At 41.0% G+C, this 27,867-nt stretch overlaps 2 protein-coding genes across 7 annotated transcripts in view; one reads left to right on the forward strand and one right to left on the reverse strand.

Moving 5' to 3' along the window:
- Positions 1-6,649, forward strand: part of tle2b (TLE family member 2, transcriptional corepressor b) — a 60,468-nt gene extending 53,819 nt beyond the window's left edge. For all 3 annotated transcript variants that reach the window (XM_087783758.1, XM_087783761.1, XM_087783759.1), the window contains exons 15-20: positions 859-1,108; positions 1,180-1,427; positions 2,425-2,572; positions 2,633-2,783; positions 2,863-2,939; positions 4,710-6,649. In XM_087783758.1, the coding sequence (XP_087639884.1) occupies positions 859-1,108; positions 1,180-1,427; positions 2,425-2,572; positions 2,633-2,783; positions 2,863-2,939; positions 4,710-4,817 (982 nt within the window). In that variant the 3' untranslated portion in view covers positions 4,818-6,649. The remainder of the gene's footprint in view (positions 1-858; positions 1,109-1,179; positions 1,428-2,424; positions 2,573-2,632; positions 2,784-2,862; positions 2,940-4,709) is intronic.
- Positions 6,650-9,864: 3,215 nt separating this feature from the next.
- kank4 (KN motif and ankyrin repeat domains 4) overlaps positions 9,865-27,867 on the reverse strand; it is an 81,602-nt gene continuing 63,599 nt past the window's right edge. For 3 of the 4 annotated variants that reach the window (XM_087783765.1, XM_087783764.1, XM_087783766.1), the window contains exons 4-11: positions 24,434-27,568; positions 22,603-22,696; positions 20,933-21,172; positions 19,394-19,478; positions 18,857-19,076; positions 18,646-18,788; positions 15,580-15,780; positions 9,865-13,959 (exon numbers count right to left, since the gene is read on the reverse strand). In XM_087783765.1, coding sequence (XP_087639891.1) covers positions 13,867-13,959; positions 15,580-15,780; positions 18,646-18,788; positions 18,857-19,076; positions 19,394-19,478; positions 20,933-21,172; positions 22,603-22,696; positions 24,434-27,568 — 4,211 coding nt within the window. In that variant the 3' untranslated portion in view covers positions 9,865-13,866. The remainder of the gene's footprint in view (positions 13,960-15,579; positions 15,781-18,645; positions 18,789-18,856; positions 19,077-19,393; positions 19,479-20,932; positions 21,173-22,602; positions 22,697-24,433; positions 27,569-27,867) is intronic. The other variant, XM_087783767.1, reaches the window with a different exon arrangement.

Below are 27,867 nucleotides of genomic sequence, written 5' to 3' on the forward strand. Positions count from 1 at the left end.
ATACTGACCAGAATCTGTTTCCTTCAACTGAGAAAAATCTCTAAACTTAGGAAAATGTTGTCGGAACATGATCTGGAGCTTGTAATCCATGCGTTTGTTTCTTCTCGTCTGGACTATTGTAACAGTTTGTTTTCATGTCTTAACAAGAAGGATCTGTCTCGCCTGCAGTTGATTCAGAACTCTGCAGCGAGAATTCTGACCTGCTCTAGTAGAAGAACTCACATTTCTCCGATCCTTAAAACTCTTCACTGGCTTCCAGTTTCTTTCAGCATCAACTTTAAAATTCTGGTTCTTACTTTCAGATCTATTCATGGTCAGACTCCTCCTTACATCACTGATCTGATCCAGCCTTACACCCCAGCTCGGGCTCTGAGGTCTGTGGATCAGAATCTACTTATGGTTCCACGCACACGGCTCAGGACCAGAGGAGAGAAATCTTTTCAGGCTGTTGCTCCTAAGCTTTGGAACGATCTTCCTCTCTCTCTCTTTGCGCTTGATGGAGTCTACTGACTCCTTTAAGAAACATCTTAAGACGTTTCTATTTGTTCAGGCTTTTCCTTGAATTTCTCGAACTCCTGTGTTGTTCTCAGTATTATCTTGATCTTTAAAGTATGTACTTTTTTGAGTATTGTTTTGATTGTCCAAGCGCTTTGTGACCCTGGTCTGGAAAAGCGCTATTTAAATAAATATTACTTACTTACTTACTTACTTACATAAGTTAAAGCTCTTGCGTCCACATAAAAAAAAAGCAGATGTTGAGTTTAAAAGACGAGTCGGATCATTAAAAAAGTGGTCGACACGATTCTAAGAGGTAAAATGATGTTGTTCAGACGTGGTTCTGTAACTCTTCCTCTCCAGAGCGTACTCTTTCCACGTGAGCGCCGACGGTCAGATGCAGCCGGTGCCGTTCCCCCCCGACGCCCTGCTGGGTCCAGGAATCCCTCGCCACGCCCGTCAGATTCACACCCTCAACCACGGGGAGGTGGTGTGCGCCGTCACCATCAGCACCTCCACTCGCCACGTCTACACCGGCGGGAAAGGCTGCGTCAAAGTGTGGGACATCAGCCAGCCTGGGACCAAGAGCCCGATGGCCCAGCTGGACTGTCTGGTACGTCTCCTCTTAAAGCTACGACGTCTCCTCTCGTTACCTTCACTTTCGTTTCCCTCAATCTTTTTCAGAATCGTGATAATTATATCCGGTCGTGTAAAATCCTCCCCGACGGAAGGACGCTGATCGTCGGCGGCGAGGCCAGCACGCTGTCCATCTGGGATCTGGCCACGCCCACTCCTCGCATCAAGGCGGAGCTGACGTCCTCGGCCCCGGCCTGCTACGCTCTGGCCATCTCACCCGACAACAAGGTCTGCTTCTCCTGCTGCAGCGACGGCAACATCGTGGTCTGGGACCTTCACAACCAGACGCTGGTCAGGTGAGAGTGACGCCAATACCTCCAAACTTATATATATTATACATATTATAATAGACGTGTTTTTAACGTATTACTTTATAAAGTTCTCCCCCCAACTGGAGTCCATTATGACGCGATAATGGCTTAACTTTTCCTCTAGTCAGCTGTAATCACACCCACTTTGTTTGTACAACGAGTCCCATTCAGGCTGAGACATCTGGGATTGATGACGTATGGTGACAAACAAGAAAAACAATGTGTTTTCAGTGGCCGGGGCTTAAAATCATTTTCTAATGTAAATATTTCAATGAAAAGAAAGTTTTGTACAAACAGACACTGATGATACAATAGAGTCCAACATCTATTTAAGACACACTTAAATCAACACTTTAGATGAACTTTAAGAACAAATACAGGGAAATTTTGAGTTTAAGTTAAGCCTCCACCAATATAGCAATATTTACTGATAAATATTTGTTATAAGTAAGTAAGTAATATTTGTAGAGCACTTTTCTAGACCAGGGTCACAAAGCGCTTAAACAATCAATACAATACCCAATAAAATATATACTTAAAAGGTCAAGACTGTTACAATAATCCAGACGAAAAGACACAAACGCATGGATTACAAGCTCCAGATCATGCTGTGACAACATTTTCCTAAGTTTTGTAAAAAAAGGTAATTCAGAAAAGCATCATTTCAAGATTTCTAATAGTTTTTTCACCACAGTTTAATTGTAAAATAGATGATTCAGTTACGATCAATCAATGAAATAAACACATACAGCCTCACACAAAAATGTGAGTCAACTGTAAAACTACTGTAAAAAAGTCCAAATATCAAAAGTAAAGTAGTATCATGTTTGCAGATTTATAAGGAACACCGACAGGTGATGAAAAATGTAGAAATAAGAAGGAGAATCTGGGCCATGTGTTGGTCGTCTGGGATGAACCAAGTATGAATTGAGGAGTCGAGGAAGAGAAAGGATGTATGAGGTCAACACTGATCTGCTCTCAGGCAGTTCCAGGGCCACACGGACGGCGCCAGCTGCATCGACATCTCCAACGACGGCACCAAACTGTGGACGGGAGGTCTGGACAACACGGTCCGCTGCTGGGACCTTCGAGAGGGACGCCAGCTCCAGCAGCACGACTTCACGTCGCAGGTACGCGTCTGGAACGACCACACCTGGTGCACACAAACTGAGACGTTTCTCCTTCTGCAGATCTTCTCTCTGGGCTACTGCCCGACCGGCGAGTGGTTAGCCGTGGGCATGGAGAGCAGCAACGTGGAGGTCCTGCACGTCTCCAAGCCCGACAAGTACCAGCTGCACCTCCACGAGAGCTGCGTCCTGTCGCTCAAGTTCGCCTACTGTGGTGCGTTCAGGGTCTTCCTTTCGTTCTCGCACAGTCTATCCTGGGGCAGCGGTGGTTTCATGGTGTCATGTGTTTGCAGGAAAGTGGTTCGTCAGCACGGGGAAAGACAATCTGTTGAACGCCTGGAGGACGCCGTACGGAGCCAGCATTTTTCAGGTGAGAGAAGTAAATCTCTGCTGAAAAAACGATTATAAATAAATACAAATTAGACAATATTTAGGTCTCAGTGTCAATATGTGGCTGAGTGTTTAGACTGATGAAAAACATTTTTAAGCTAAATAACACAATATAACATTTTAAATAATTACTTTTAATGAATTTAATGTCTTAATTTCAATTTAATATTTAACTGGTACTTTGTTGAGTTAAATTGTATTAATTTCTTTAAAAAAAAACAACTCTTACGTGATAAGAATAATGATTATTTCAAAATAAAACATGTGTATATTTCACTACACATCATTTTTTTATTGATAAAATATTCATCACAAACCACAAATCAGGTGAAAATCACTAAAATATAGGGATGATCTCTATGTATTTTCATTTTATATATTATTATATCTCTGAATGACTCTTGAGATCTGTTACTTTGATATTGATCAGTGTGTGTGTCTATTCCTCCCTACACATTGTGTTTGTGTGTGTGTGTATATGTGTGTGCGTTTGTGAGACACTGTTGGCAGCTCTGCTCCCTGTGGGTGGAAAGGAGAATCTGTCTATCTGCTCCGTCATCTAAATAGTGAACGAAGCCGCTGCCAGACTCGGGCTGGTGTCGCCACAAAAATCTTCCTCCCACTCTCGTCGTTTATCTCTCGTCTCCGATCTCCTTCATGTCGTCGCGGCTTTTAGCCCTTCTTACTCCGTCTCACTCGCTCCGCCCGTCTCGCTCCTCACACTTTTAATGACGAAATGATCGAGAAAAAAGTGAACTGAAAGCAGTATAATTACGAATCTAATAGTTGAAAATTAGCTACTTGGGGAGAGGGACACCCTGGAAAGCTAACCAGCTGAGTACAGTACACATGTAGACAGAGAACCTCTTAAACTTATACCTTCAAACTGATTGTTGTTTAATTGTGTGTCGTTGTTTAATTAATTGTTTTAGGGTTGTTACATCACGTCCATACGTTTGGTTGAACAAGTGTCAAACTTGTTTGTTTCATTGTCATTTACTTTTCGGATGTTCCAAGTTGTGTGTGTGTTTGTGTCGTCGTGTCAGTTTTGTGTCACCTCCTGTTCTTGCATGTTTGTGTTTGTGTTGTTTTGTTTAACGAGGTGCAAACACGGAGGACTTCTTAGATATTTTCCTTCCACTGGTGCAGGATTGATGATGAAGCCAGAAACACAATCTTTCAGTTCACTTCCTCCTCTCTGAAGTCATCAGTTGTCGTGTGATGTCTCCCTCCTGAAGCCCCCCCTCTATACGCTACAAGGATCTCCTGTGAAATGTATTCTCTCCCGAGCTTTGATGATTGACAGGCCTGCTGTGAGGAGGTGGGGGGGTGGGGGGGGAGATTTGAGTTGGTCTGTGAAGAGAGGGGAAAACGATAAATGATGATTTAGTAGCAGGAGGAGAAAGAGAAGCAGCTTTAGATGATCTGAGGCGGCGCTCAGGTCTGACTGGAGATGTGCGGCAGGAAGAAGGGATGAAAGAAGGGATTTCACACTCCGGCGGGTCAGACCTCTGCAGCTAATGAGGCTCTGAAGAGGAGGAGAGTCAGCATCCGGATGGAGGAGACACTTCCTGCCGGACCGGCTGCTTTTTTACTGATGAGTCCACGAGAAACAAGTCAAACCTCAATTGAAGTTGTATTTAAATAGAATTATTTTAAATAATAATTTGTGTTTTTGGGAAGTAACGCCGTAAGATGATGAAGCCGACATTGACGGAGAGAAAAAGTCAAACATATTTTCTCTTCTCAGTCCAAGGAGTCCTCGTCCGTCCTGAGCTGCGACGTGTCTCCGGACGACAAGTACATCGTGACGGGGTCCGGAGACAAGAAGGCCACAGTCTACGAGGTGGTGTACTGATGAGACCAGGACTTCTGGGGGGGGGGTTCCTTTCATCAGCTTCACTTTCAAAGGACAGTCACTCCTCATTCATTTCCCTTTTCAGCTGTGATATAAGCTTCCCCCGGAATCCCCCACTTCCTCCTATAGCCGGAGGACAAGGCACGAGAGGAGAGAGAGGCAGATAGGGAGGATGAGCGTAAAAGCAGAGAAGATAAACCCGGGAAAAGAGAGAGCGGGAAGCGGGAGATGAAGCGATGGAAATAAGTGGAGACGGGGAAGAGGAAGAGGGGCCTGCTGGGTAATTAGGGCTGTTTCCTGATTAAGAGCTCACTGGATGGGAGGCCCTCGGAGGAGGCGCAGACCGGCGCCGAGGGAGCGTCAGCCAGGAGCTCCGAAGCCACACAATCGATTCATTAGCCAGAGAGTGGAAGCCTTAATGAGGCCGACGCCGCCGCTCGCGCTCCCCGGCGACACGTGTCAGGCACGACACTGACGACACACCGAACACCAAAACACACACCCGAATTAAACATGCAGTGTTTTCTGTCGCTCTGCCTAATATCTGCTTTATTTTGGTTCAAAACTAATGAGCGGACGAATCCCCGTGAGAGTCCGCAGACAGGAACGGTAAAACTGAGATGTTCCTGCTATTACTCCCATCGTTCTCTTGAAGAGGCGTCGATATCACCATCAGACGAGGAGAAAATTAACGCATTATGTCATTGTCAGGAGAGAAAAATCTATCAGCTTGTTGTCGTCGGCTACGTCCACATTACTAGCTTATTATCTCTTCTCTTGTTAACGTTTATTAATTGGCCACCTTTACATGAATAATTTACATTTGTAAAGAATATTTGTAGAATTAATAAATAATCAGGATTAGAATTATTTAATTGAGGAACTCACTGCTAGCTCATGAAGCTAAATGACTCAAATCATGTGTAAAAAAGTTGGATAAATAGACGACATTGTAAAATACATACAAACAAATAACAAGGATGAGTTGATGGTTCATGTGTATAAAGATTTGTGTTGTTTTCTTGGCATCTTAGCATTTATTTTGATTAAAAAAAACGGTTTAATAAGTATTTTGTAGTGTGGATGTAGCCTCAGTTAGTTTTTGCAAAACTTTTATTTACCTCTCGATTCATATTTTTTTTACGGAATTGTTCTCTCACTTCATAAAAAGTTAGATTTCCACCCGCTCCACAATTATAAATGAAAACATAAGAAACAGAGACAACATACTGGTCGCAAATGTCTTACATACAAAGTATTTTGATTATGTTTATACATATTTAATCATCTGGTGGCAAGAGGAGAGATCATCTCCAAATGAAGGGTATATTTTACTTTGTTTCATCTTGTTGTTTTTGTAGAAAACCCTCCACAGCAGCAGTGAAAACCAAGTCCTTGTGTTTTTTTTATCATTTCAACATGTGTTTTGTGTGTTTTCACTGTCGATTCACTCAGCATTTGTCTCACTGAGGTCCATTTCTGGGAGCATCTCGCAGTAAAGAGTCGTTTGCTCCACGTTAATATGCAATGATCTATAAAATGTTCTGGGTTAGTGAAGCTCGTCTGCCTCCCTCCTCTCTGAACCTCAAGCTTGTGTCTTCTCTGGATGCTGCTCCAGCCTTGCATCGCGCCGGAGTCGCACTGGAACTGGGAACTCGTGTTTGATACTGTGACCTGTGCTTCTTTAGTTTCTCTCATCTTTGTTTTTAACCGACCGAAGCCACAGAACTTTAGTTTCAAGAGCCTTGTCTTCCCCCCCTGAAGTGTCACTCATGTGTGCTGTACACAACAAGCTCTGTGTCAACAATAAACCCAACTTGTGTTCCTTTGAATTTATTCTGACTTATTTGTGTTTCTCAGGACTTTTCCTTCCACGCGAGTCATTTTGTGTAGATTCAAGTTACAAATCATCTGATATCTAATGAAACATTTTCCAACTTATTTTCTCTTTGTATATTGAAAACACTACTTAAAACATGAATTCAATTTAAAACTGGCGTTTTTAAAATGAGTTTCCCAGCATGCATTGCAGGACTGAAAAGTTTCTAAATCGGTAACACGTCGAAGTGTACATAATAGTTTTTAGTCAAAATGATTCAGACAAAAAAAACAGTTAATGATTTTTTAAACATTAAATATAAAATAAAGATGAAATAATATTTCATTTAAAATCTCCGGCATATGTTAAACCGTGCGAACGGTGCAATAAATTGTATTTAATGTGTTTTGATGTCTTGATTCTTACAGTAGAGAACGTTATTGTATACATTTGTGAGCAGTCGTTTGCTGCCATCTAGCGGCTGATGTTAAGAAATGCAGAAAATGAAGAACACTTTCTACCTGGGTCTTCAGTGAAGTCATACTTCGTCCTTATAGTGTATATATAAGTATAGTGTATATATATGTATATATATTTATAAGTATAGTATATTGTATATATATATAAGTATAGTGTATATATAGAGAGAGAGATCCATCAGTGCTGGGGATCTCATGGCTCTCTGGACCTTCATAACCTTATGTCAGTGGAACTCTCTGACCAGACCATGAGGTTTTGACTGACACTACATGTAAAAAGCCAGCAGCTCCAGCAGGTTGATGTTCTGGGATTCACAGATTTTCCAGACGCTGCTGACACTTTCCTGACCACACGTGCCCCCTCCAACCTAAAGCAGCCTGTGATTGGTCAACTGGGGGGTTCCCAAAGGAGAGAGGTCCTGCAAAACTGTGATATCTAGCTTCGGCTCCTGGACCACCTTTGATGCCTCCTCAGATCCAAAGGTAGTATAATATGGGCTGCTGACTTGATCCTCTGCAGGGACATCACAGTGTCTGCTGAAGTCTTGAGGCGACTATCAGGTCAGGTTCAGTATGGCCTTGATGTGTGACCTCTGGGAGAAACTGTCTGCTGACATGGACACGTGTGTTCTTGGCTGACATTCACAGATGTTGCTGCAACATGATTCAAAACACAGTGTTTGAACAACTGCTTCTGACATGGTGAGGGTTTAAACAGCTCTTTTAGGGTTCTTTGGTGTCTTTTAAGAAAAACCCTGGCCTTCTGTTTGAGATGACTGGTGCAGATGTCAGCGAGTGAGGGCTTAACCTTTGACCTTCACTGCAGTCCTCACTACCTGCTGTTACCTCTGCAGAACAGCTGGTGAACCACAGGGTGCAGCTGTAGATCAGAGTAAGGACAGCCATGTAGGTATTGATGTTCATATTGATGAGAAGATGGTGTGGAAGACGTCCCTGTTTTAACTTCCCTTCCTTGTAGCTGATGTTTGTGAACGACTGGAGCTTGTTGCTCACTTTAGTCACGATGACTGTAGTTAAAGCCGAGCTCATCACATAACTGTTCTTCTGCTCCAGGTGAGTCTGGGGCTGTGTCTCAAATCGAGCACTTCTCTAAGTACACTGCTTTACAGTATACTGTTAGACAGTACACTTACTTGTGCAGTGTGCAAGGTTCGACAGTGTAGTACTGTCTCGAATCAAACACTTCCGACAGCTTTTTCTTCTAGTTTTTGGAACCATATCATTGCCAATTGAAACCAGTTATAAAGTTGTTTCATTGTGTTATTGTTGTTTTATTGTTTTGTGGTAAAATTAGTGTCTTCTGGAGACATCGTCATTACATTACGTCAGTATCTGCTCCGAAGACGCTTCGTCAGTGACGGATTTTGCTTTAAGCGTCATCTAGGTCACTAAGATGGCGGCCGTTGCGGGTGGAAAGTGTCCATCGATCTACACTTAATTTTCTGGCAATTTGAGTGAGCATTACATTTCGCACACCGACTACTACTGACCTGTGCTGTGTCTCAAATCGCGTACTTGGGTACTCAAATTTAGTAGTTTTAGTGCGCAAGTGCGTCTCAATTCTTGGTATGCGAAATTTATTGGTGCAGCTTCTCCATGGCTAACTTAGCATTAGCTTAAGACAACATATCGACAGCTGTTAAAACTACAAATGTGAACTCCCAACAGTAGAAGGTTCTTCACTGAAACATCAATGTCAGCTGAGCAACAGGACCGGTCATGGCTTTGTCCTGGACCTCCCTACGTCCAAGACCAGCTCCTTGGTCTTTGAGGTGTTCAGCTGCAAGTGGTCCCTCTCACTCCAGTCCACAAAGTCACGTATCAGACTCCTGTCCTCGTCTTCGCTGTTGTTCCTGATGCATCCAACAATGGCAGTGTCGTCAGCATACTTCTGGACGAGACTCAGCTCTGAGTTGTAGCAGAAGTCTGGAGTGTAGATGGTGAAGAGGAGAGGGGCCAGTACTGTCCCCTGAGGTGCTCCTGTACTGCACAGCACAGTGTCAGACGTGATGTCCTTCAGCCTGACATACTATGGTCGATCAGTGAGATAGTCCGAGATCCAGGAGACCAGACCAGGGTCCACATGCATCTTTGTCAGCTTGTCCTGGAGCAGAGTGGGCTGGATGGTGTTGAAGGCACTAGAAAAGTCCAGGAACAGGATCCTCACTGACCTGCTTTCTTTATCCAGGTGGGAGTAGGTCCGATGCAGGAGGTGAAGGATGGCATCTTCTACACCAACCGCGGGCCGGCAGCCAAACTGCAGGGGGTCTTGTGCTTGCTGGACTTTCTGGACTTGTAAAACGTTTTTACCAGGTTGAGAAATCATTATTTATCACTATTAACCTATGGCTAAATAGTATTTCTTCTATGCCAAGATAGTGGTTCTGTAAAATGTAAATAACCTTTTCAAATAAACAGGAAAAACATTTTTCTATTCAACTAAAACAATAACACTCCATTTGCAGTTTACATCAAAGTGATTTCTAGTACGGGCTAGTTAGCCTTTAGCTTAGCTAAAGTGCAGTCTCAATTAATGTAATAAACATAAAGGAATTTAAATGTTAATTCTTGTGTGGTATGTTAATTCTTGTGTGGTATTATCAGAAATGTCAAATACTCAAATAATATTCTCGTTTCAACACTTGTCTATGAAGTATAACCTTGAAAAAGTAATTTAATAAAACACATTAAAACTATGATAACTGTAAAAAGAAAAGTGACACACTCGTATTGAAATATTCATATATTTATATATATATATTTATATTTATTCATCTGGAAGTCATTTTCCTGATTCCAACAGTATACAAGGAATAGATACAGAGAGGTACTGGTGTGTATTCTTTTGTCATATACACGCTACTCATCATCATGGACACACGTTTAGCATAAAAGGTCACATGACACATGACACAAGCACCAAATAATCATCAGGAAACATCCTTCTTCGTATGGAACCGCTCGAACGTAATCACTGGAATATTGACCCATGCATACATAAGTATACTTCATATATATAGTAGAAATATATCATTTAGAATAAATACTTGGTAGTTTTCAGATGGAACTGTCGGACGATACTGGTTCACAACACTGTATGTACACGTGTTCGCTGGAGTCACAGGTGAAGATTAAAGCATGTGCTAATCCAAAAGTTCAATACGTCTGGGTCTCGCTTGTGGGTACGATTTCCTCTAAAAAACCACTAAGAGCAAATACTACAGATTTATTTTAATCCTGCTTTGTCTTTAAGATTAATGTAGTCTGAAGCTTTTGCTTTTAGTCTCAATGCATTCAAATGTTTGTGCTTCTTTTTTCCAGTACATGCTCTGCATTTTTGGTTTTATAGTTCCATGTTTATATATATATATATATAATCACTAATATCTTGAAGATTATCATAATCCAAACTAGAAAAATATATTTTTTCTACAAGTAAGGGAGCATTGAAGTTGCTGTGAAAATAATTGCTTCAGGTTTCATGTGTGTACATAACACAACTATGATCCTGATTTATTGATCAACATTATCTCTTTAAATGTCCAACTATAAAGTTCTTATGACACAAATTTGAAATGTTATGCTCATGAGGAAGGAAGTGAACACGACGTCAAGATTACAACCAGCCACTTGGTAGCTCTTTGTTTGACACATGGAGGAGCTCGATTTCTCCACCGCAGCAGCAGATATATATATTTTTTTCTTTTGAACAAGCAAGTATCTCTGACGTCAGCTCTGACATGTCAACATGGCCACTGACCTTGATGCTCTTTGTAAGTGATAGTTCGCCCTAAATTCAAACTCATTTTCTACTCACCCTCATGTCGACAAAGGGTTGGGATTATTTTCAGAGTAATCTGTTCCTTTTTAGAGTTATAGACACAAATGTATGTTCATTTTAACGTAGCGACTGGAGCTCAGCTGTCTTTTTCTAAAAAGACGCTTAAAAAGATAGAACGGATTACTATGAAAGTAATCCCAATCCTTAGTCGACACAAGGGTGAGAAGAAAATGAGTTTTGGACGAACTAACCCTTAAAATATTGGACATTTATGTGTTTGACCGATTAAGTAATCTCGCATATGCAAATAAATTATTGTCATGAGTATTTAAGAGGCAGATTACTTATGTGGACTGAGTTAAATGATGTCATCAAGAGTTTTTATCTTTTTAAAGGAGCAAACTATTGTGTACAATAATCCCTCAATATCTGTTCGGTTGTGTCCATCATGTGCTGATACAGTAAATGTGAGAAGGGCTGATTTGAATGCACTTTAGTCGCTTTGACATCTACTTCATTTGGTTAAAAATTTTAAGAAAATTTTGACAAGTTACAATGCTAAAAGCAAAGGTGATAATATTATCTAGTGGAGGATGTGAAAGGTGATCAGGTGAGAGATTACTGTACACACTAGTCTGTATTATTTGTAACAAAATAATATGTTTTGGTTTTCAAGATGGAGAAAATATAGATTTATTTCCTGCTCTGTTATAGCTGATTAATGCAAGAGAGCACAATGTCATGTATGTTTTTATTCTATATGAGGGAACAAAGTAACAATCCTGTGGTGCTGCTAAAGGTACGAGAGTGGATCTGAATGTTATCTTCTGCTGGATGTAAAGGTTTCTTAAGTGAGTTAAAGTTCAATTTCTAACAGTGCATTTTCAGTGAATTACGAACCGTATTATATCTACGTCGTAGTGTGAAGCACTTATTTTACTTTTATTTAGGAAATTAAGTCAAAATAATATTTAAAAATGAAATGTATTTCCTACTAATTCATTCTGTATGTTGTTTTCCGTGTTGACGGAACTTTGTTCAACAAATAAATGTAATTAAAAAAATAATTGAAGAATAGATATTTATTATTTATAATTAACACATATAGTAAATCTTAGTTATTGTTTCAATTGAGTTTTACGACTATGTAATTGTATCATTGTTTTTACACTCATGTTTAGTTTGTGCATCTCATCATTCCATGTGTTGTTATTCATCTTACAGTTAGTTTAAGAAAACATCAAGCAGCTCTCGTCTATCTGTATTGCTTCAGTGTCATGCAAAGACAATCTTCATTGCATTTTTAAAAATACTTTCGTGCCATTTCATAACTAGAATGTCTGGAACTGTGGTTAGTAGTTTGTGGTTCAACCGCAGACGTCAGTCACCGTTAGTCCTCTCATGCTACATATATTGTTCTGGAATGTATCAGCCAGCCTGACATTCATTGTGCGTTTCGTTGCATACATGACTTTGATTTGTAACGAGCAGGAACGTCATATTTACACGGACAGGTCAGAAAAGGCAGTAGTTCTCTCGGATAACCAGCAGGGGGAGCTCTCATATTATCATGCAGCACTTCCTGAACGGAAGAAACATTTTAAATACACAATTTTATTTTTCGTGTATCATTCTTTTGTTCGATTTAATAGTTTAAATACTTTAAAAAAAAGGATAGTTTTATTATTATTATTTATTGACTAGTTTTACTTCGCATACGTATGATTTCGGAAGATTTTCTTTACGCATGCGCAAGGCATCAGCCATCCCATTGACGTCACAAATGCTCCTTCACTAGATTATGTTTTATTTTTACCTTTTGAATTAGTGTGGAATGTGTTGTCACGTTATAGTTGGTTCTATATTTGAATTCATGAAAACATTTATTTTGATATTATCTTAAAAAGTATTTTCATTTTAAAAAGCCAGGTTTTGATACAAATATTCTCAAGCCATAGTAAACCAGTGAATGTTTTCCATTTAACTCAAATCATTCCCTGCAAATTAAGTCTGTTCTAATTCTCTGGGTAATTAATTAGTTAAAAGAAAATGCATTATATATTAATGCAATTAAAGCATTATAAAATGTTGGGTCTAAATGTCCCTGTAGAGTTGCCGTCATGACATCACCGAGCTTGCAGACAACAGTAACATGTGTTTTTCTTCTCCTTACTTTCCTCATGCAACACGAAAGACACGACGTGTCCACATCATTTTAACAAATATATTTCAGGACTTTACCGTCTGTTGGATGTTAAATAATCAACCGATACAGTCTTCTATTACATGAAGATTATATACTGACCAAAAAACTATATATTGTGACATATATTCACAGATAAACAACTATTCATCGCTATGCTATTCACATATTTCAATATATATTTATATTTCTCTGGATGAGCAATAACGAAGGAATATTTACACAAACAATAGAAAAGAGCGGTAGAAAATACAGATGCTGTGTTGGAATATTATTAGAATCTTTCAAAGTAACTATACATACTACTGTGTGATTTAATAATGGCTTAAGTCCAACATAAGCATGTAGATGGCATCAAAATAAAACAGTAATGCCATATATATATATATATATATATATATATATCTGTGTCATACTTATAAAGGTAGATCATGTGCTTAGTATTTTGTTTGACCAGCTTGTTCAATGATAAAAAGCAGCAGTTCTTCAGTGAATCTTATTATTCACCTGTTTTTTTTAAACGTGTCAAAGGCCTTTTGTCGTCAATATTCACCTCGTCCGAGTGGTCAATGCAGCATTTCTTCTATTTTGGCAGAGGTGTGGTCGATAGGTCGATAGGTCGATAGGTCAAAAGGTCGCGGTGTTCAGGAGCAAAGGCGGATTGAAGGTAAACAGATTGCATCCATGTCTTTTGTGTCTTGAAAAGTCTTCTTGTTCCCACGCCGGCCTGGACGAAGGCGGGTCACCTATGAAGTCCGTGTCTTGGCATTGGACTTGAGTAGGTCAATGACCTCCTGGTGGGAGGATTCTTCTGCGATGGCCTGAGCCGTCTGTCCGTTCTGCAGGTGAGATAGAAACACACCTCAGTTTCTGCAGTTCATCAGATGAAACAGATGGTGGCAGTGTTGTGTCAGTCTCATTCTACCAAATCGTTTTTTTTTTGGTATTAATTAAAAATATCAGAGATTTTATACTAATCAAGCTTTTTACGGAACACAGAAGGCACTGAGCTCAATGAACATGAAACTGCAACTCTCCTGATTCACATGTTTCAAATGTTGAATTCTTCCTCTGCAAGATACAGTAAGACTCTCATCATGACCATGTTTTCAACTTATTATGTTATAAAGTAAGATTCTGAAATCTTGGCGAACGAGAGGTTACAAGAGCAGAGTCCATTATGACATAAAAATGACTTCACTCCAGCTAGCTGTTCTCACCCCCCACTTTGTTTATACAACGCGTCCCATGGAGGTGGAGACGTCCGGGATTGATGACGTGAGGTGACAGACCTCCATGTTTGACCAATCACAGCAGAGTGGGTGTGGTTATGCTAAACAAGATTTCACCTTAGGCACATTCTAACGTAAATATTAACGTAATATAACGTATACAAACAGACACAGGTTTAACTTCATCGATGCTTCAAACACTCTTAGGAGAATATTTCTGCAACATCCGTATCAATAAGAATCAATAAAGTTTGTGATCTTGTAGCATGTCGTGACAGACTTTCTCTACTAAGGAAAGCGTGAAGGGATGTCGATAAGGAGAGAAAGAAGCCTGTTGAGGTAAATAAAATAAGGCCCTGACTGCAGGAGAAGAGTCAAGTCTGGGCGAGATGGTTTCATTATCATCTTCACAGGGGATCTGATGAGATCCCTGGTTCCTCCCACAAGACCTGTTTTTCTCTTGGGTGAACCCACAGAGGAATAAAGTGCCTGACAACATCGCTCGTGGGATCAACAGGACGTTCAAACTCCTCCTACACAATAATGCTTTTTCGTTATAGAGTACTTGAATAGAAAGAATGAACAGCTCAGGAATATAATTAACAGACGATACAAGAACCTGCGGATCATCACAGATTCTCCACTGAATTTCACAGTAGGTTTCCCACCATCAGACCAGGTGTTCAGCGAGTCTGGAATTAGGCAGATTTGTCTTAATAAAAGTCATCTTGGACTTCCTTCTCCTCTGACAATATTCCTCAACTCTGAGGATTTGTTTTTTTTCCAGCACTGCTCCACTGCCACACAGCTGTCAATCAAGGTGTGGATGAAGAGCCACCATATCAAGAGCCCGATTTCTGAAGTTAAACCATTAGAATTATGTTGCCTTACATTCTATATGATCTTGTTTTCTTCACGTTACTTTAGACCTGGCCACATGCGGCCCCTTTAGCTGTATTTATGTGGCCCTCATGAGGTCAAAGATCATGTAGAAACTAACTAATATTATTTGGTAATGACTTTAATTATTCATCACTAGTCTCCAAATATGACTATAGGTGTTTTTTTGGGGGGGCTTTTGTCCTTTTTTGTTATTGGCCCTCAAATTAAAAATGTAAATTAAAGTATTTAGGTATGGCATTTAAAAGAAGATGGTCATTAGCACATGGACATTGTGACGATTGGATAAAGTGAAGGTTGAGTGTGTGGCAGGAATAATGTGGTCACCTTGTCACTGAGACTCAGGTCACAGCGTCCAGTCTCCAGCAGCAGACCGGCGATGTGAGTGTGTCCGTGTTCGCTGGCACACATCAGCGCCGTGGAGCCCTCGCGGTCCTGAGCGTTCACATCCGCCCCGCAGCTCAGCAGAAGCTTCGCCATGGCCAGCCGTCCGTGACTCACCGCCAGCATCAGCGCCGTCTGGCTCATCTGCAGAGGGAGGGAGAGGTCCAGGCGTCAGGGATGGACACGTGGGGAGCAGCAGAGTGGACGTCGAGGAAAGAGATGTGACAGGCTTGACAGCAGAGTTTATCACCGTCACTCAGGTCTATGTGTTTGCTTCACAAAAGACAGTGTATCTTCGCTCTTATTGTTTGAACACAGGATTTTAACTTAATACAAAATCTTTAGATGTTTACATTTCAAATGAAGGTTTATCCTGTTCAGAGGCAACTTATGACTCAATGCAGCAGGTCCACCATGAACAGAGAGCAAGTCCCGATGGTCCCGTTAAAAAAAAGGAGAAAACACTCGCATAATAATGTGACAGCGTGAGCAACAAGGATTGTTTATGAGAGTTGGAAAGTGATCAGTTTGGCAATGAGTCTGACTTACAATCAATGTTTCAGTTCAGTATCAATACTATCATAGCAGCTCAAGACACCTGGACTGGACTGTTAACACACAGAAGAAATTAAGAATAAAAGTCCAACATAAATACATAAAAATGCTAAAATTCATGATCTTATCCATTTTTTTTAGGTAATAAAGTTCAAACATTAAGGGATTGTATTTATTTAAACTGTTAATAACAACGTTAAAGAAAAACATATTGATTAATAATGATTAAAATTACTCAATAATATTTTTAAAATAATTCTACAGCCAGTTATGAGACCAGTGGCCCCTTTTAACTGTGTTATGTGGCCCTTATGAGGTCAACGATCATGTAGTAACAAACTGTTTATTTCTATTATTCATGAATAGTCTCCAAATATGATGATAGGATTTTTGTTTGAAGCCGTTTTACTTTACTTTTGTCATTTCTGTGAGTATTTATTTTCCCTCAAAAACATTAAGTAAGATTTAATATATATATAGAATATATTTTGGGGATAAAAGTGCCTTTAATTCAGATTTAAAAGAAAAATAATTTGATAAAATAATCCTTGACTTATTTTTATTTCTTGATTTTATTCATTTTCTTTATCATTTTTGCTTGACGGCCCCTCAAAACAGCCCCCTGGGGGAATTGAATCGACAGTTGTTGAAAGAGAAAAGTAAGAAAATAATTTCCTCATATTGAAAATAAAGTGTAACAAGATAAATCCTGCTACCAAACCTTGAATTGTAACTGGATTGACTCATTATTAATGTGTGTGAACAACAACGTGTGCGAGTCAGCACACAAACACCACAATATTAAACATGACTCGACAAAAGTGGCCCAGTTCTGATCTGCTGTGTTCAACACTCGGAGCTGTTGTGGAAAAACTTGCTTGGCCTCAGAATAATAAACAGTGGTGCTGACAAAACCGCTGACATGCATCTCTGCACTGTGACCTACTTTGAAAAAAAATAAATAAAGAAAGTCAGCAACGCTCCTGAGGATTTATCAAATCATGTGTCGTTGTGTGCGACGTGAACTGCATTTATTTCCTGACGTTGTCACTTGTCGACAGGTCGCCTGAACTCCAGCGGCGCCCTCTGCAGGTGCAGCGCTCATTGTTGTCGTTTATTAAGAAGTGGTGGCAGGTGTTACTTTGAACACCTGTAGAACATGTTTATCATTTATATTTATTCTTGTCTGTTGATGATGCAAGTGAGATCACAGTCAACACAAAACTCTCTGATTCTCAAGTGATAATGAGGCACATTGTGCTAATGGTTACGTTTAAAATCACCACCTACTACCTTTTATTTAGAATTTCCTGATTATTCCTATTTTGGTTTTTATCTTGATTGTGTTGCTTTTGTTCTCCTGTTTTTTCACTCATTTAGAAATATGGTCATTCATTTCATACTCCTTCTTCTATCTGTGTTTCCTGATGGCGGACACTCGTTGTTACTGGACTGTCCATTTATTTGATTTGGATTTATTGGCGCTGCACACTTCCGTATACATCCCAGAACATTAGAGCAACATCACAAGCAAAATAATAATTCAATGATGATCATCTTGTTGAAACTATAATGGTTATTCATTCAGAATTGCTTCTAGATACATACTGAGCCTGAGAAACCTGGGTGTTGTATTTGATAAAGACACGTCTCTAGTTCAACACCGAGAAAAATGACCAGAAATGTTTCCTTCAACTGAGAAAAATCTCTAAATTTAGGAAAATGTTGTCACAACATGATCTGGAGCTTGTAATCCATGCGTTTGTCTTCTCGCCTGGACTATTGTAACAGTTTGTTTTCATGTCTTAACAAGAAGTACTGTCTCGCCTGCAGTTGATTCAGAACTCTGCAGCGAGAATTCTGACTCGCTCTAGTAGAAGAACTCACATTTCTCCGATCCTTAAAACTCTTCACTGGCTTCCAGTTTCTTTCAGGATCAACTTTAAAATTCTGGTTCTTACTTTCAGATCTATTCATGGTCAGGCTCCTCCTTACATCACTGATCTGATCCAGCCTTACACCCCAGCTCGGGCTCTGAGGTCTGTGGATCAGAATCTACTGATGGTTCCTCGCACACGGTTCAGGACCAGAGGGGAGAAATTCCAAGCTGTTGCTCCTAAGCTTTGGAACGATCTTCCTCTCTCTTTGCGCTTGATGGATCTACTGACTCCTTTAAGAAACATCTTAAGACGTTTCTATTTGTTCAGGCTTTTCCTTGATTTTCTGGAACTCCTGTTGTGTTATCAGTTTTATCTTGACCTTTAAAGTATATACTTTATTGAATATTGTTTTGATTGTTTAAGCGATTTTTGACCCTGGTCTCGCAAAGCGCTATACAAATAACAATTACTTACTTACTAACTTACTTACATTCCAGAGGTTCTTTCGATCAATTTCACGATTGTCGATCTGACCTAAGATGAGGCGTCGCGATGACGCGAGATGATTCCTCACCTGTCTGGAGCGAGCGTTGACGTCGCCCTGTCTCAGCAGCTGCTGCACCACCTCCAGGTCGTCAGGACTGTCGGCGGGGGTCAAGGCCGCCAGCATCACCGGCGTGTAACCGGCTTTGTTGACGTTGTCGGCTTCACAGAGGCCTGAAGACACCAGACTTAATAATGTAGGTTCGAATCCCCTCATGATTGTTCTGAAGTGTGTGACCCACCGGTGTCCAGCAGCAGTTTGACCACCGGGAAGTTGGAGTGAGACACGCTGTAATGAAGAGCCATGTTCCCGTTCCCGTCCGTCAAGTTGACCACGTAAGGCAGGAGGGTGGGCGTGGTCAAGCCCACCTGCCGCAGGTACAACCGGACGGTGTCGGCCTGCGAGTCCTTCTGGCTGGACACCTTGAACCACTCCTGGTACAGAACCACCAGAACCTGACGCTGAGGAGGGGAATAAATATCAAATATCATATATAAATGAACAAATCTACCTGATATTAAAGGTTACCAAGACTATAAAACTATTAAACAGGAATAAATATTAATAATATATGAATAAAAACGGATGTATAACAGAATTAAATGAACAAAATAAGGAGATAAAAAGGTCTGTATTAAAAAATGATATTCAATATACAGTATATATATATATATGGTATTCAAAGCCATTTTAATGAGCTACATTATTATTTTTTCTTCTTTCTGCTCAAATCTAAACGTTATATAGAGTTAGATAAGAAGAAATATAAAAGGTTTACCATCTCTTTATCTGGAGACGACACCTCCTCCATCCGGTCCTTCACGTAGAGGCAGGCGTCGATGAACCCTTTGTCCACTTTCCCACTAAAAAACAAGAGCTTGTGTTTCACTTCCTGTTTACATCACTAGCAATTCTGATTTAATTCCTTTTGTGTGGCAGCTTGCAGTGGATCCCAGCTACACAGGGTGAGAGGTCAGAAGGTATTGTGACCATTTAAAATCAGTGAGTGTCTTTGGAGTGAGGGAGGAAACCAGAGTAACTAGATTAAACTTGCATTAGGAGAAGATAAACAGTCAAGTTTATGGTAAGTTTAAACAAATTTGCAGAAACGATAGTGAATATTTATGAAAATAAAATGTAGAAAGGAAAAGATTCCAACTGACCTCAAAAGTGAAGCAAAGTACAAGAGTGCACAACACAAGCACAGGCATGACTCACACACACACACACACACACACACACACACACACACACACACACACACACACACACACACACACACACACACACACACGCGCACACACACACACACAGATGTAATTACACAGGTGCTGAGCGATGGCTTAATATAAACCTGTCTCCCCTCAGGTGGACATCAGTTCTGTCCACATTCCTGCGACAAATACAAGATGGTTGTCAGCAGAGACCAGAGGGTTTAATGCATCAGTCTCTCATTTTATTCTTCGCTTTTTTCCCAGAGTGAGTCGCAGAGGCAGCAGCTCAAGAAAAGACGCCCACACTTTCCCCCCCTCACAAAAAGCCACAACAAGTCCATCATGACAAGATGCCTGAGCCATCGCAACTATTGCGGCGGAGCAGTCGAGTCTCTCACTTCTGCACATGTATCCAAACACTATGCAGGACCACAGGTGAGATCAACATGCACTGGTTCTGTCTTTTGGCTCAGCTCAAGTGGGTGAAAAAAAGCTGAAGATGTCTGATATAAAGCAGACGCGGGATAATTCAATTTGTGATGGATCATCAAATAATGCTAAACATTTGAAAAGTATCAAAAAGTTACTTTTGTCAGCTCTTTTGTCATTAAATAAAAATATAATTGCATTAACATGAACATTTTAAATATATTGAAAAACAATATATAAGTTGCAAAAAAGGAATAATGGTGTAAAATACTATAACCTAAATAACAAAACCTAATCTCTTACTCTTACTTATCTCGTACTGCCAATAAATCAATGTGTTTTAATCAATGAATTAAAATACAATTAATAAAAGTAAATTAGAGAAAAAAAATTCAATAAACAAATGTATTTTCACCAGAGGACGTTATATGTAAATAAATGTAAATAAAAAAGCAAGTAAATATATACAGTACATATTTACATATTTGTTTGAACAATCTTGACACAAATACAATTAAAACGATGTTTTGTTGAACATCATTAATAATAAAATACATTAGAAAATCAATGGACTGTTAAATAATTCAGGAGATCATTAAAGATATTGTAAGAAAACACAACATTTAGTGTCACTTATGTTCATCAGGCCCTCGGACACTCAAGGGTCAGCTCACCCTTCAGCCAGCTCCTCCAGAAGTCTGCTCTCTCGCTCCAGACGACCTCTCTCGCTCTCCTCCTCCACTGCTGCTGCACTCCCTCCTTCAGCTCCTTCCTCCTTCTTCTGCGTCTCCTCTCCTGGCTTCACCTGCGACTCCTTCTCCACCTCCGGCTCGGAGCTGTCGCCCTCATCCTCGGCCTCCGCCTTCGTCTTCTCATCCCCGCTGGACTCCTCGCTGGACGTGGTCTCGTACCTGCTGGAGGAGGAAACGGAAAAGTGTAAAAATGGGATCAAGAGTTGAAGCTTCGGGCCAGTTGACTCGTTCAGCGTGTCCCCTGTGTCTCGCCCTAGGCGGCTGGGATTGCATGAGACTTGGCAAGAGAATAAGTTGTTGTGGCTATTGTCTTTTGTTTTTGATGAAAAGAAAATGAAACACGAAATGAAATTCTGAAATGAGAAATTGGAAATACCTGAAGTATTTTTGGAGATGATTTATTTTCAGACCAAAAGCCAGAAACCTTCAGAGTTTCCAATGAAAAGCACTTCAACCGTGGTCAATGAGAGTGTTTTTCCCAACAAGCACGCCAACAATGTGATGCATTAAAAAACCGAGACAACAAGAAAAATTGACTTTTGCCAACTATCACGCGATGAACCCCAGGTTACCTGAACTTAACCAAGGTTCTATGAATGCAGTGCTTCACAATTTTTCACAGGATTAATTATGATCTTGGTCAGAGGGCGGAGCACATAGAGGAAAAGTAAATGCAAGTTAATAATCACCAAAAGTTATTTGTCAGTGATGTTTAGGAACTATAGACTACATTTTGAAAATCTAGAATTTTCCCTTTTTTTAAAAACTATTTTTTTTGGGTACCCTTTTATTTATCAGTGTGAACACATTGTAACTTATAGGTTCAACACTTTTGTCAAAACAAGGGTATTTTTTACACAGCTGTTGTGCAAGGCTGCAATCTGCTGTATCATAAAGTCAATCACCTCCTTGGCAGAGGTATGCGCTGCAAAAATGTGTTTTCCATTTCTATCCTGACAGGAAAATAATTTTGTAAAATTCTTTGGATATTGAAACATGTGCAAACATTAAACAGACACACAAAGACACACATTCATATTCTAGCTTTAGATAGTAACGGCAACAGCTTTGCCTTAAAAACCTGGAGAAAGAAAACATCCTTTAGTGTCGTTTGTGAAAATAAAAGTGTGTGTGTTTACAGCGCGGTGAACATATCCAGTGTTCTGTTGCAATATTTAGAGAAGGCGTGATCACTGAGCTGGATAATGAAGGGAATCCACGGACTGAGGCCATTGATCAGATTACGATGTTGAATCGGTTCATGGTTGGATTGTCCCAGACACACACAAACACACACACCCTCACACACACACACACAGAGGTCACAACATTCCCAGGATTCCAGAGAATATCAAGGACAAGTTAGGATTAAATCATCCGGCGAGAAGATCAAGAGAACGTGTTGAGTGGCGCCTCCATCTTCCCGAAGGATGAAAAGCTGTCCATTACCATTGTAGAGGATTTTAAAATCCACTGATGTCAAATGCTGAACACAGAAGTAACTAACACCAGGGTGAAGGTTTTCACCGGAGGGGAAGATGAAAAGAATGATCAATAGAACCAAGGTGAAGAAAGATGTAAAAAGATTTTACCCTCCGTTCACTCCGACAAACTTCAGGTTTTTCTTGGCTCCCTTGTTTCCCTCCTTGTCAGTGCTGGCATTTTTCTTCATGATTGATTTGAGGCCTGGTGGAGCATGAAGAAGAAGGAGATGGAATACAAAGAGCAGGAAATAACAGTTAACACAAGGCTAGTCACGTTGTAATACCAGTATGTGATATCAAAATATTCAACTCCATTAACTACCAAGAGAAGCAAAGTTCTGCTCCAGCAATGTAACAAACACGGTCATATTGACGGATCACAACAATGATGTAATAATCCTGTTGCTTTGTAGTAATACTAGCATAATAATAAGTTATCTTGTTTAGCAAAACATCTCCATCCCAAGACACACTTACCAGCTACTTTACACTTGCTCACATAACACAGGTTTAACCTGGACCAATCAGGAGGCAGTATTTCCCGGCTATGGTGGAGAAATGTCCGCTGATATAATTTGTCTAAAACATATATAATTGAAATTTTTAAATTGGTGTGAAGATATACTGTGTTCAGATGATATCGGCAGCTGTTAAAATAGAAACTAAAACACAGCCTGTATACTTTACTTTAATTCAGTTTCAAATTTCAACCGCTTAAGTTAAAGTTAAAAAAAGCTTACGCTTCCCTATATTACTACCAAAGAGCAAATAAATCATATTAGATTAGGTCAAATAAGATAGTTTGAACTTGACCTTTGCCCAAGTTTGTTGGGGTAGGATATATAAATTGTACTATAGTATCAAGGGGAAAACTTCAATGATCAAATTCATTTTGAAAAAATATGTTTGTTTTTTTTAATAAAAAAGTGGAAAATTAAAGGTAGGATTTCCCTGACATGGAAACATTGTGGACATTCTTGGGAAAACATTTTAGAAACTGATATTTTAAGATGTAATTGAGAACATTTTAAAATTAAGGGAACTTCTCATGCCCTGGTCTGTAATCAGGAATAATTGACAAACACAGAGTTCAACCTCATGAGCAGCATTGCCAAGCTGACACTTTGGTGGGTCTGATTCTATCAATGCAACCATCGCTAGATTGATTCCACAGTGACTACTTTGTGGACTCCATTTGGATCTCAGCCCGGTACTACCATTGTCTTCGCCGGGCTGGACAGATGCACGGTGCAGAAGATGGACTATATTTCATAAATTAGGATGCAGCTCACAGCAAAGTGCAACTCAAACCAAAATGAGAATAAAAAAAAGAAGATCAGCATCTTAGATGAACAACAGTGAAGCTTAATACCTTAAAATTGTCATTAATGGTTGTGTCGCGCATTAATTGTTTGACTAATGCTGCAAAAAATAACATTTTAATGTATTAATTAAGACAAATCCGAGCCATATTTAGAACAGGAATCAAAACAGTAATATCCTTATATAACATGTTCCCCTCCTGCATGTATCCTAGAGCCGAACTCCTGATGAACCCTGAATATATAAATGCACTGACAGTACAGGAATATTAAAGAGAAACACTAGGATGCATTTGTTTGTGTGTCTGATCTTGTACATGAGGCAACGTCGGGACATAAATCTGATTACACACTTTAGAAACTGATCCGACTTACGCCTGAGAAAGACGGAAATAATGGTAGAAAAATAATTAGATGATTGGCAGCGGCTCAGGGGATTTAACCATCCAAGGCGAGGCTTAAAATGTCAGGAGAGCAAGAAGAACCATTTCATCATCTGCATCATTGGGTCATGGAATAAAGTAATCGTTCCTTGCTACTACAATAGAAACCCAAGTTTACCCTAAAATTAGATTTATAATTTGACATGAACTGAGATTTGAGTTGGAACCTCTCACCTTGTTCTTGCTGTTTTTTGGCCGCTGCTGCTTTCTGGGCTGGGGAGTAGAAGGCCGAGAGGACACTGAGGGAACTGACCAGTTGACTCTGAATGGAGCTCATTTTTGAGGGTGCAGGCTTCCCCGCTGTTTTCCCTGAGGCTGCAGGCGCAGCTTTCCCTGCAGGTTTGGCTGATGCCCCCTTGCTCGCCTCTGCTCTTTTGCCTGCCGTCTGTTTCTGCGTGCCAGGGGTCTCCTGCTGGCTGGAAGATTGCTGAGCTCCAGAGCTGCTCCCCAGCTGAGCCCACTGCTCCCCCAAAAGACCGGTTAATCGGGTTACGACTTGGCCCAAAGCTGCGGGGGAAGTCGGTGATTCAATGCCAGAGCCACGGCGGGAAGCTTGGGATTCACCAGAGCCACGTCGCTGGCTTGCTTCACTTGAGCCCCTACGGAGTGGTTGGGCCTCACTTGTAGACTCGGTGGATTTTCTTCTGGCCTGAGGCTGGACTTCACTTGACCCTTGGCGTGTAGGGCGACTTCCTCCTGATGCGCGACTAGAAGGCAGTGATACGCTTGAGCCCTTCTGTAGTGCTTTTAGCTCCTTTGAATTCCGCCTCGTCGTGGGCTGAGCTTGAACCGTCTTTGGCAAAGTTTGGATCTCCCTTTTAGTCTCACCCCCAGGATGAGGTTGTTTCTCCGTTGATTTCTGTGGAAGCTTATCTTGCTCAGTCTTAGTCGGGGATTCGATTTTCATCTGCAGCGGCTCAGACTGGTCTTTCTTTTCCTGCACCTGGACGTTTGTCTCTGGTTTGGGCTGCTGTCCTTGACTTTCACTCGAGCCCCTACGTGGACGCACAGGGGCAGGCTGAGGAAGCGTTGATGGTGCCTGTTCTCCTGAGGGTCTTCGACCTCTCTGCGGTCTGACTGGAACGACCGTCTTAGCCGCAGGAGTCTCCGCCATTATGACAACAGTGTCTGTGACCACGGTCTCTTTAATCGTAGCTCTTACTATCTCACTATCTAGCATTTTCTTCCCCACCGTTTCTGTCTGGGTACTGTCAGGAGGTATGTTTTCTTTTGTGTTCGAGTCATTTTGTGCTGTTTTCGGATCAACCAATGCTTCATTTTGAACCACATCCGTGCTTTGTTGCCCTTCTTCCACTTTTTCTGTATCGGAAACTTCACTTGCTTCACATATTTTTATTGTATTATTAATCAAACTCTCTGTCCCTACGTTACTGAGCGCTTCAAGCTCCAGCGGTGTGCTATCCACTTCTCCACCGACCACTACATCAACACTGGCAGACTCATTGCTTGTGTTTTCTGTGACGTCTTGATTCATGGGCTCCGTGGCAGGATTGTTATTATGTGGTACTACCTCTGTCTCTGTCTGTTGATTGCTTCTGTGTGCGACCTCTGTTTCCGTCACTCTGTCCACGGTGTGAACTCTCTCGGTCTCTGTACCTCTATCTACACTGCTAGCCCTCGGTCGGTGAGGGTGGTTGTTCACCGTCTCTTCTTCTGTTTCGGTGACTTGGTTAACCCTTTGTGTAACGGGCGTCTCCGTCATCTGATCCTGAGTGTCAACCCGTTCGGTTACAGTGCCACGCTCCATGCTGTTAGCTCTTGGCCTGGGTGCGCTTGAATCATCCATCTCCATGTCTGACCGCTGGTCAACTGTGTTTAGCGGACTGCCTTCGACTTCCTGGTCCATAGGACCAGGTTGTGGAACATGCACTTCGATGCAGATTCTCTCTGTGTCTGTTCCTTGGTCTACAGTACCACAAGGTTCCGTTTCCGTTTCTCGATGGGCAAAATCAACTTTCTCCGTCACTGTCCCAGCATCGATACTTTCTCTTCTCGGTGCTACTCTGCAAACCTCCATCACATGTCCTTCGCTCAACTGTTGTAACTTCTCTTCCTTTAACTTGTTCTCGGCCATTTGCTCCTTCAGGAGATGATTTGCTCGTTGTAGCTCCTGACTTGCCTGACTTAGCTTAACCTCCAGTGTCTTCAGCTGCTCATTCAAACTGTGGACAATCTTTGGGTCATGTGTACCTTTGTTTGTTTTGATCGCTTCCTTATTACTGACAGTATCTCCTGTTCTTCTCAGTGATTTAACTTCCTGTGCATCAGTATCAAGTAATGCTTGACTGCTTGAGGTCGATGTATCCTCACTAGTTTCCTGACTGGAGTCCATTTCTACTTTAATGTTTCTGTTTTTTTCTTTGACATCTTTTACTTGTTTGACTGGCTCAGAAACCTCCACATCCACACCGGATGTGGTTACTAAAGGCAAATTAAAACCCTGTTTAGATCTTGGTGACTTTGTCGGCTGCTCCGCCTCTGAACCAGTAGTGGTTGAAGGAGATGTTGCAGAGACTAACGCCTGAGCTTGTGCTTGTAGCTGACGGAGAAGCTGCTCCCTCTCGGACCTCAAAGAAGCGATCTGAGCCTTAAGTTCTGGGATGGTTTTGACTTGCTCCTCAAGCTCCCTGACACGTTTCAGCGCCACCGTTATCTGCTGATGAATACCGATCCTATCTTGTGGGACGCGTCTCTCGGTTAAGTCAGGTGACGCTCTAAACATGTTCTCCGTTGAACCGTTCTCTGGCGTTCCAATGATCCGATCCGGACTGCTCGAATCCGAACCCTTTCTTTGCTGTAAAGTAATGGGCATGCTTGACGCTCGAAGCAGATTTGGACGACCTTGAAGACCCACACCTTTCTCTTCCCGAGTCCCAGCTCCTGCTTCCTCTTTCGGTTTAAGAGAGACATACCCTTGAGCAGTCGTGCTCCTGCTAGAAAAGCCTCCGTCACCCGCCCTGAAGTCTAAAACCTGCTGAACCTCTGTCAACCTTGATTTGGGTTTGGGACCCAAAGTTGACACGCCTGACCAGGCGATCTCTTTTTCTTTGAGGAGAGGCCGAGCTCCATGAGCAGGAAGGCTGAAATTCCTTGGTAGGGTGCTGAATTTTGGCGGGCCCTTGAGTCGCCTCTGGATGTGAACTCTTTTGATGGTGTTCCCTTTTTCAATATCGTCCACATACTTGAGAAAATCCAGATCAAGGTGGAAGCCATATGGTGTTTCTACTGAGTAGGGAAGCTGCTTTCTCTGGACTTCTCCTTCACTAACTTTGGTCTGCAACCCGTTAGCTGTGGGCAGATAAAATATATTAGAAATTGGATTCAGTAGACGAAAATAGTGATCATGTCACGCCTTATAGAGCTTGTCTTAATCTTCGTCCAAAAAGTAATTAAAAACCTCCAAATACCTCATTTCTGCTCGTCTGTATTGCCAATCTTGTAATGAAGCCTTAACATTAATCATTTCAATTTTAATTTTAAATAAAGATGAAGACAACTGAGCATCAGTCGCTACATTAAAATTAACATACATTTTTGCCAATGAACTATAAAGTAAATATCAATGTTTTCCTAACACAGTAGTGACC

Source organism: Callionymus lyra, chromosome 2, assembly GCF_982586985.1.
Source record: "Callionymus lyra chromosome 2, fCalLyr1.hap1.1, whole genome shotgun sequence".
In the NCBI taxonomy this organism is placed as follows: Eukaryota; Metazoa; Chordata; class Actinopteri; order Syngnathiformes; family Callionymidae; genus Callionymus; species Callionymus lyra.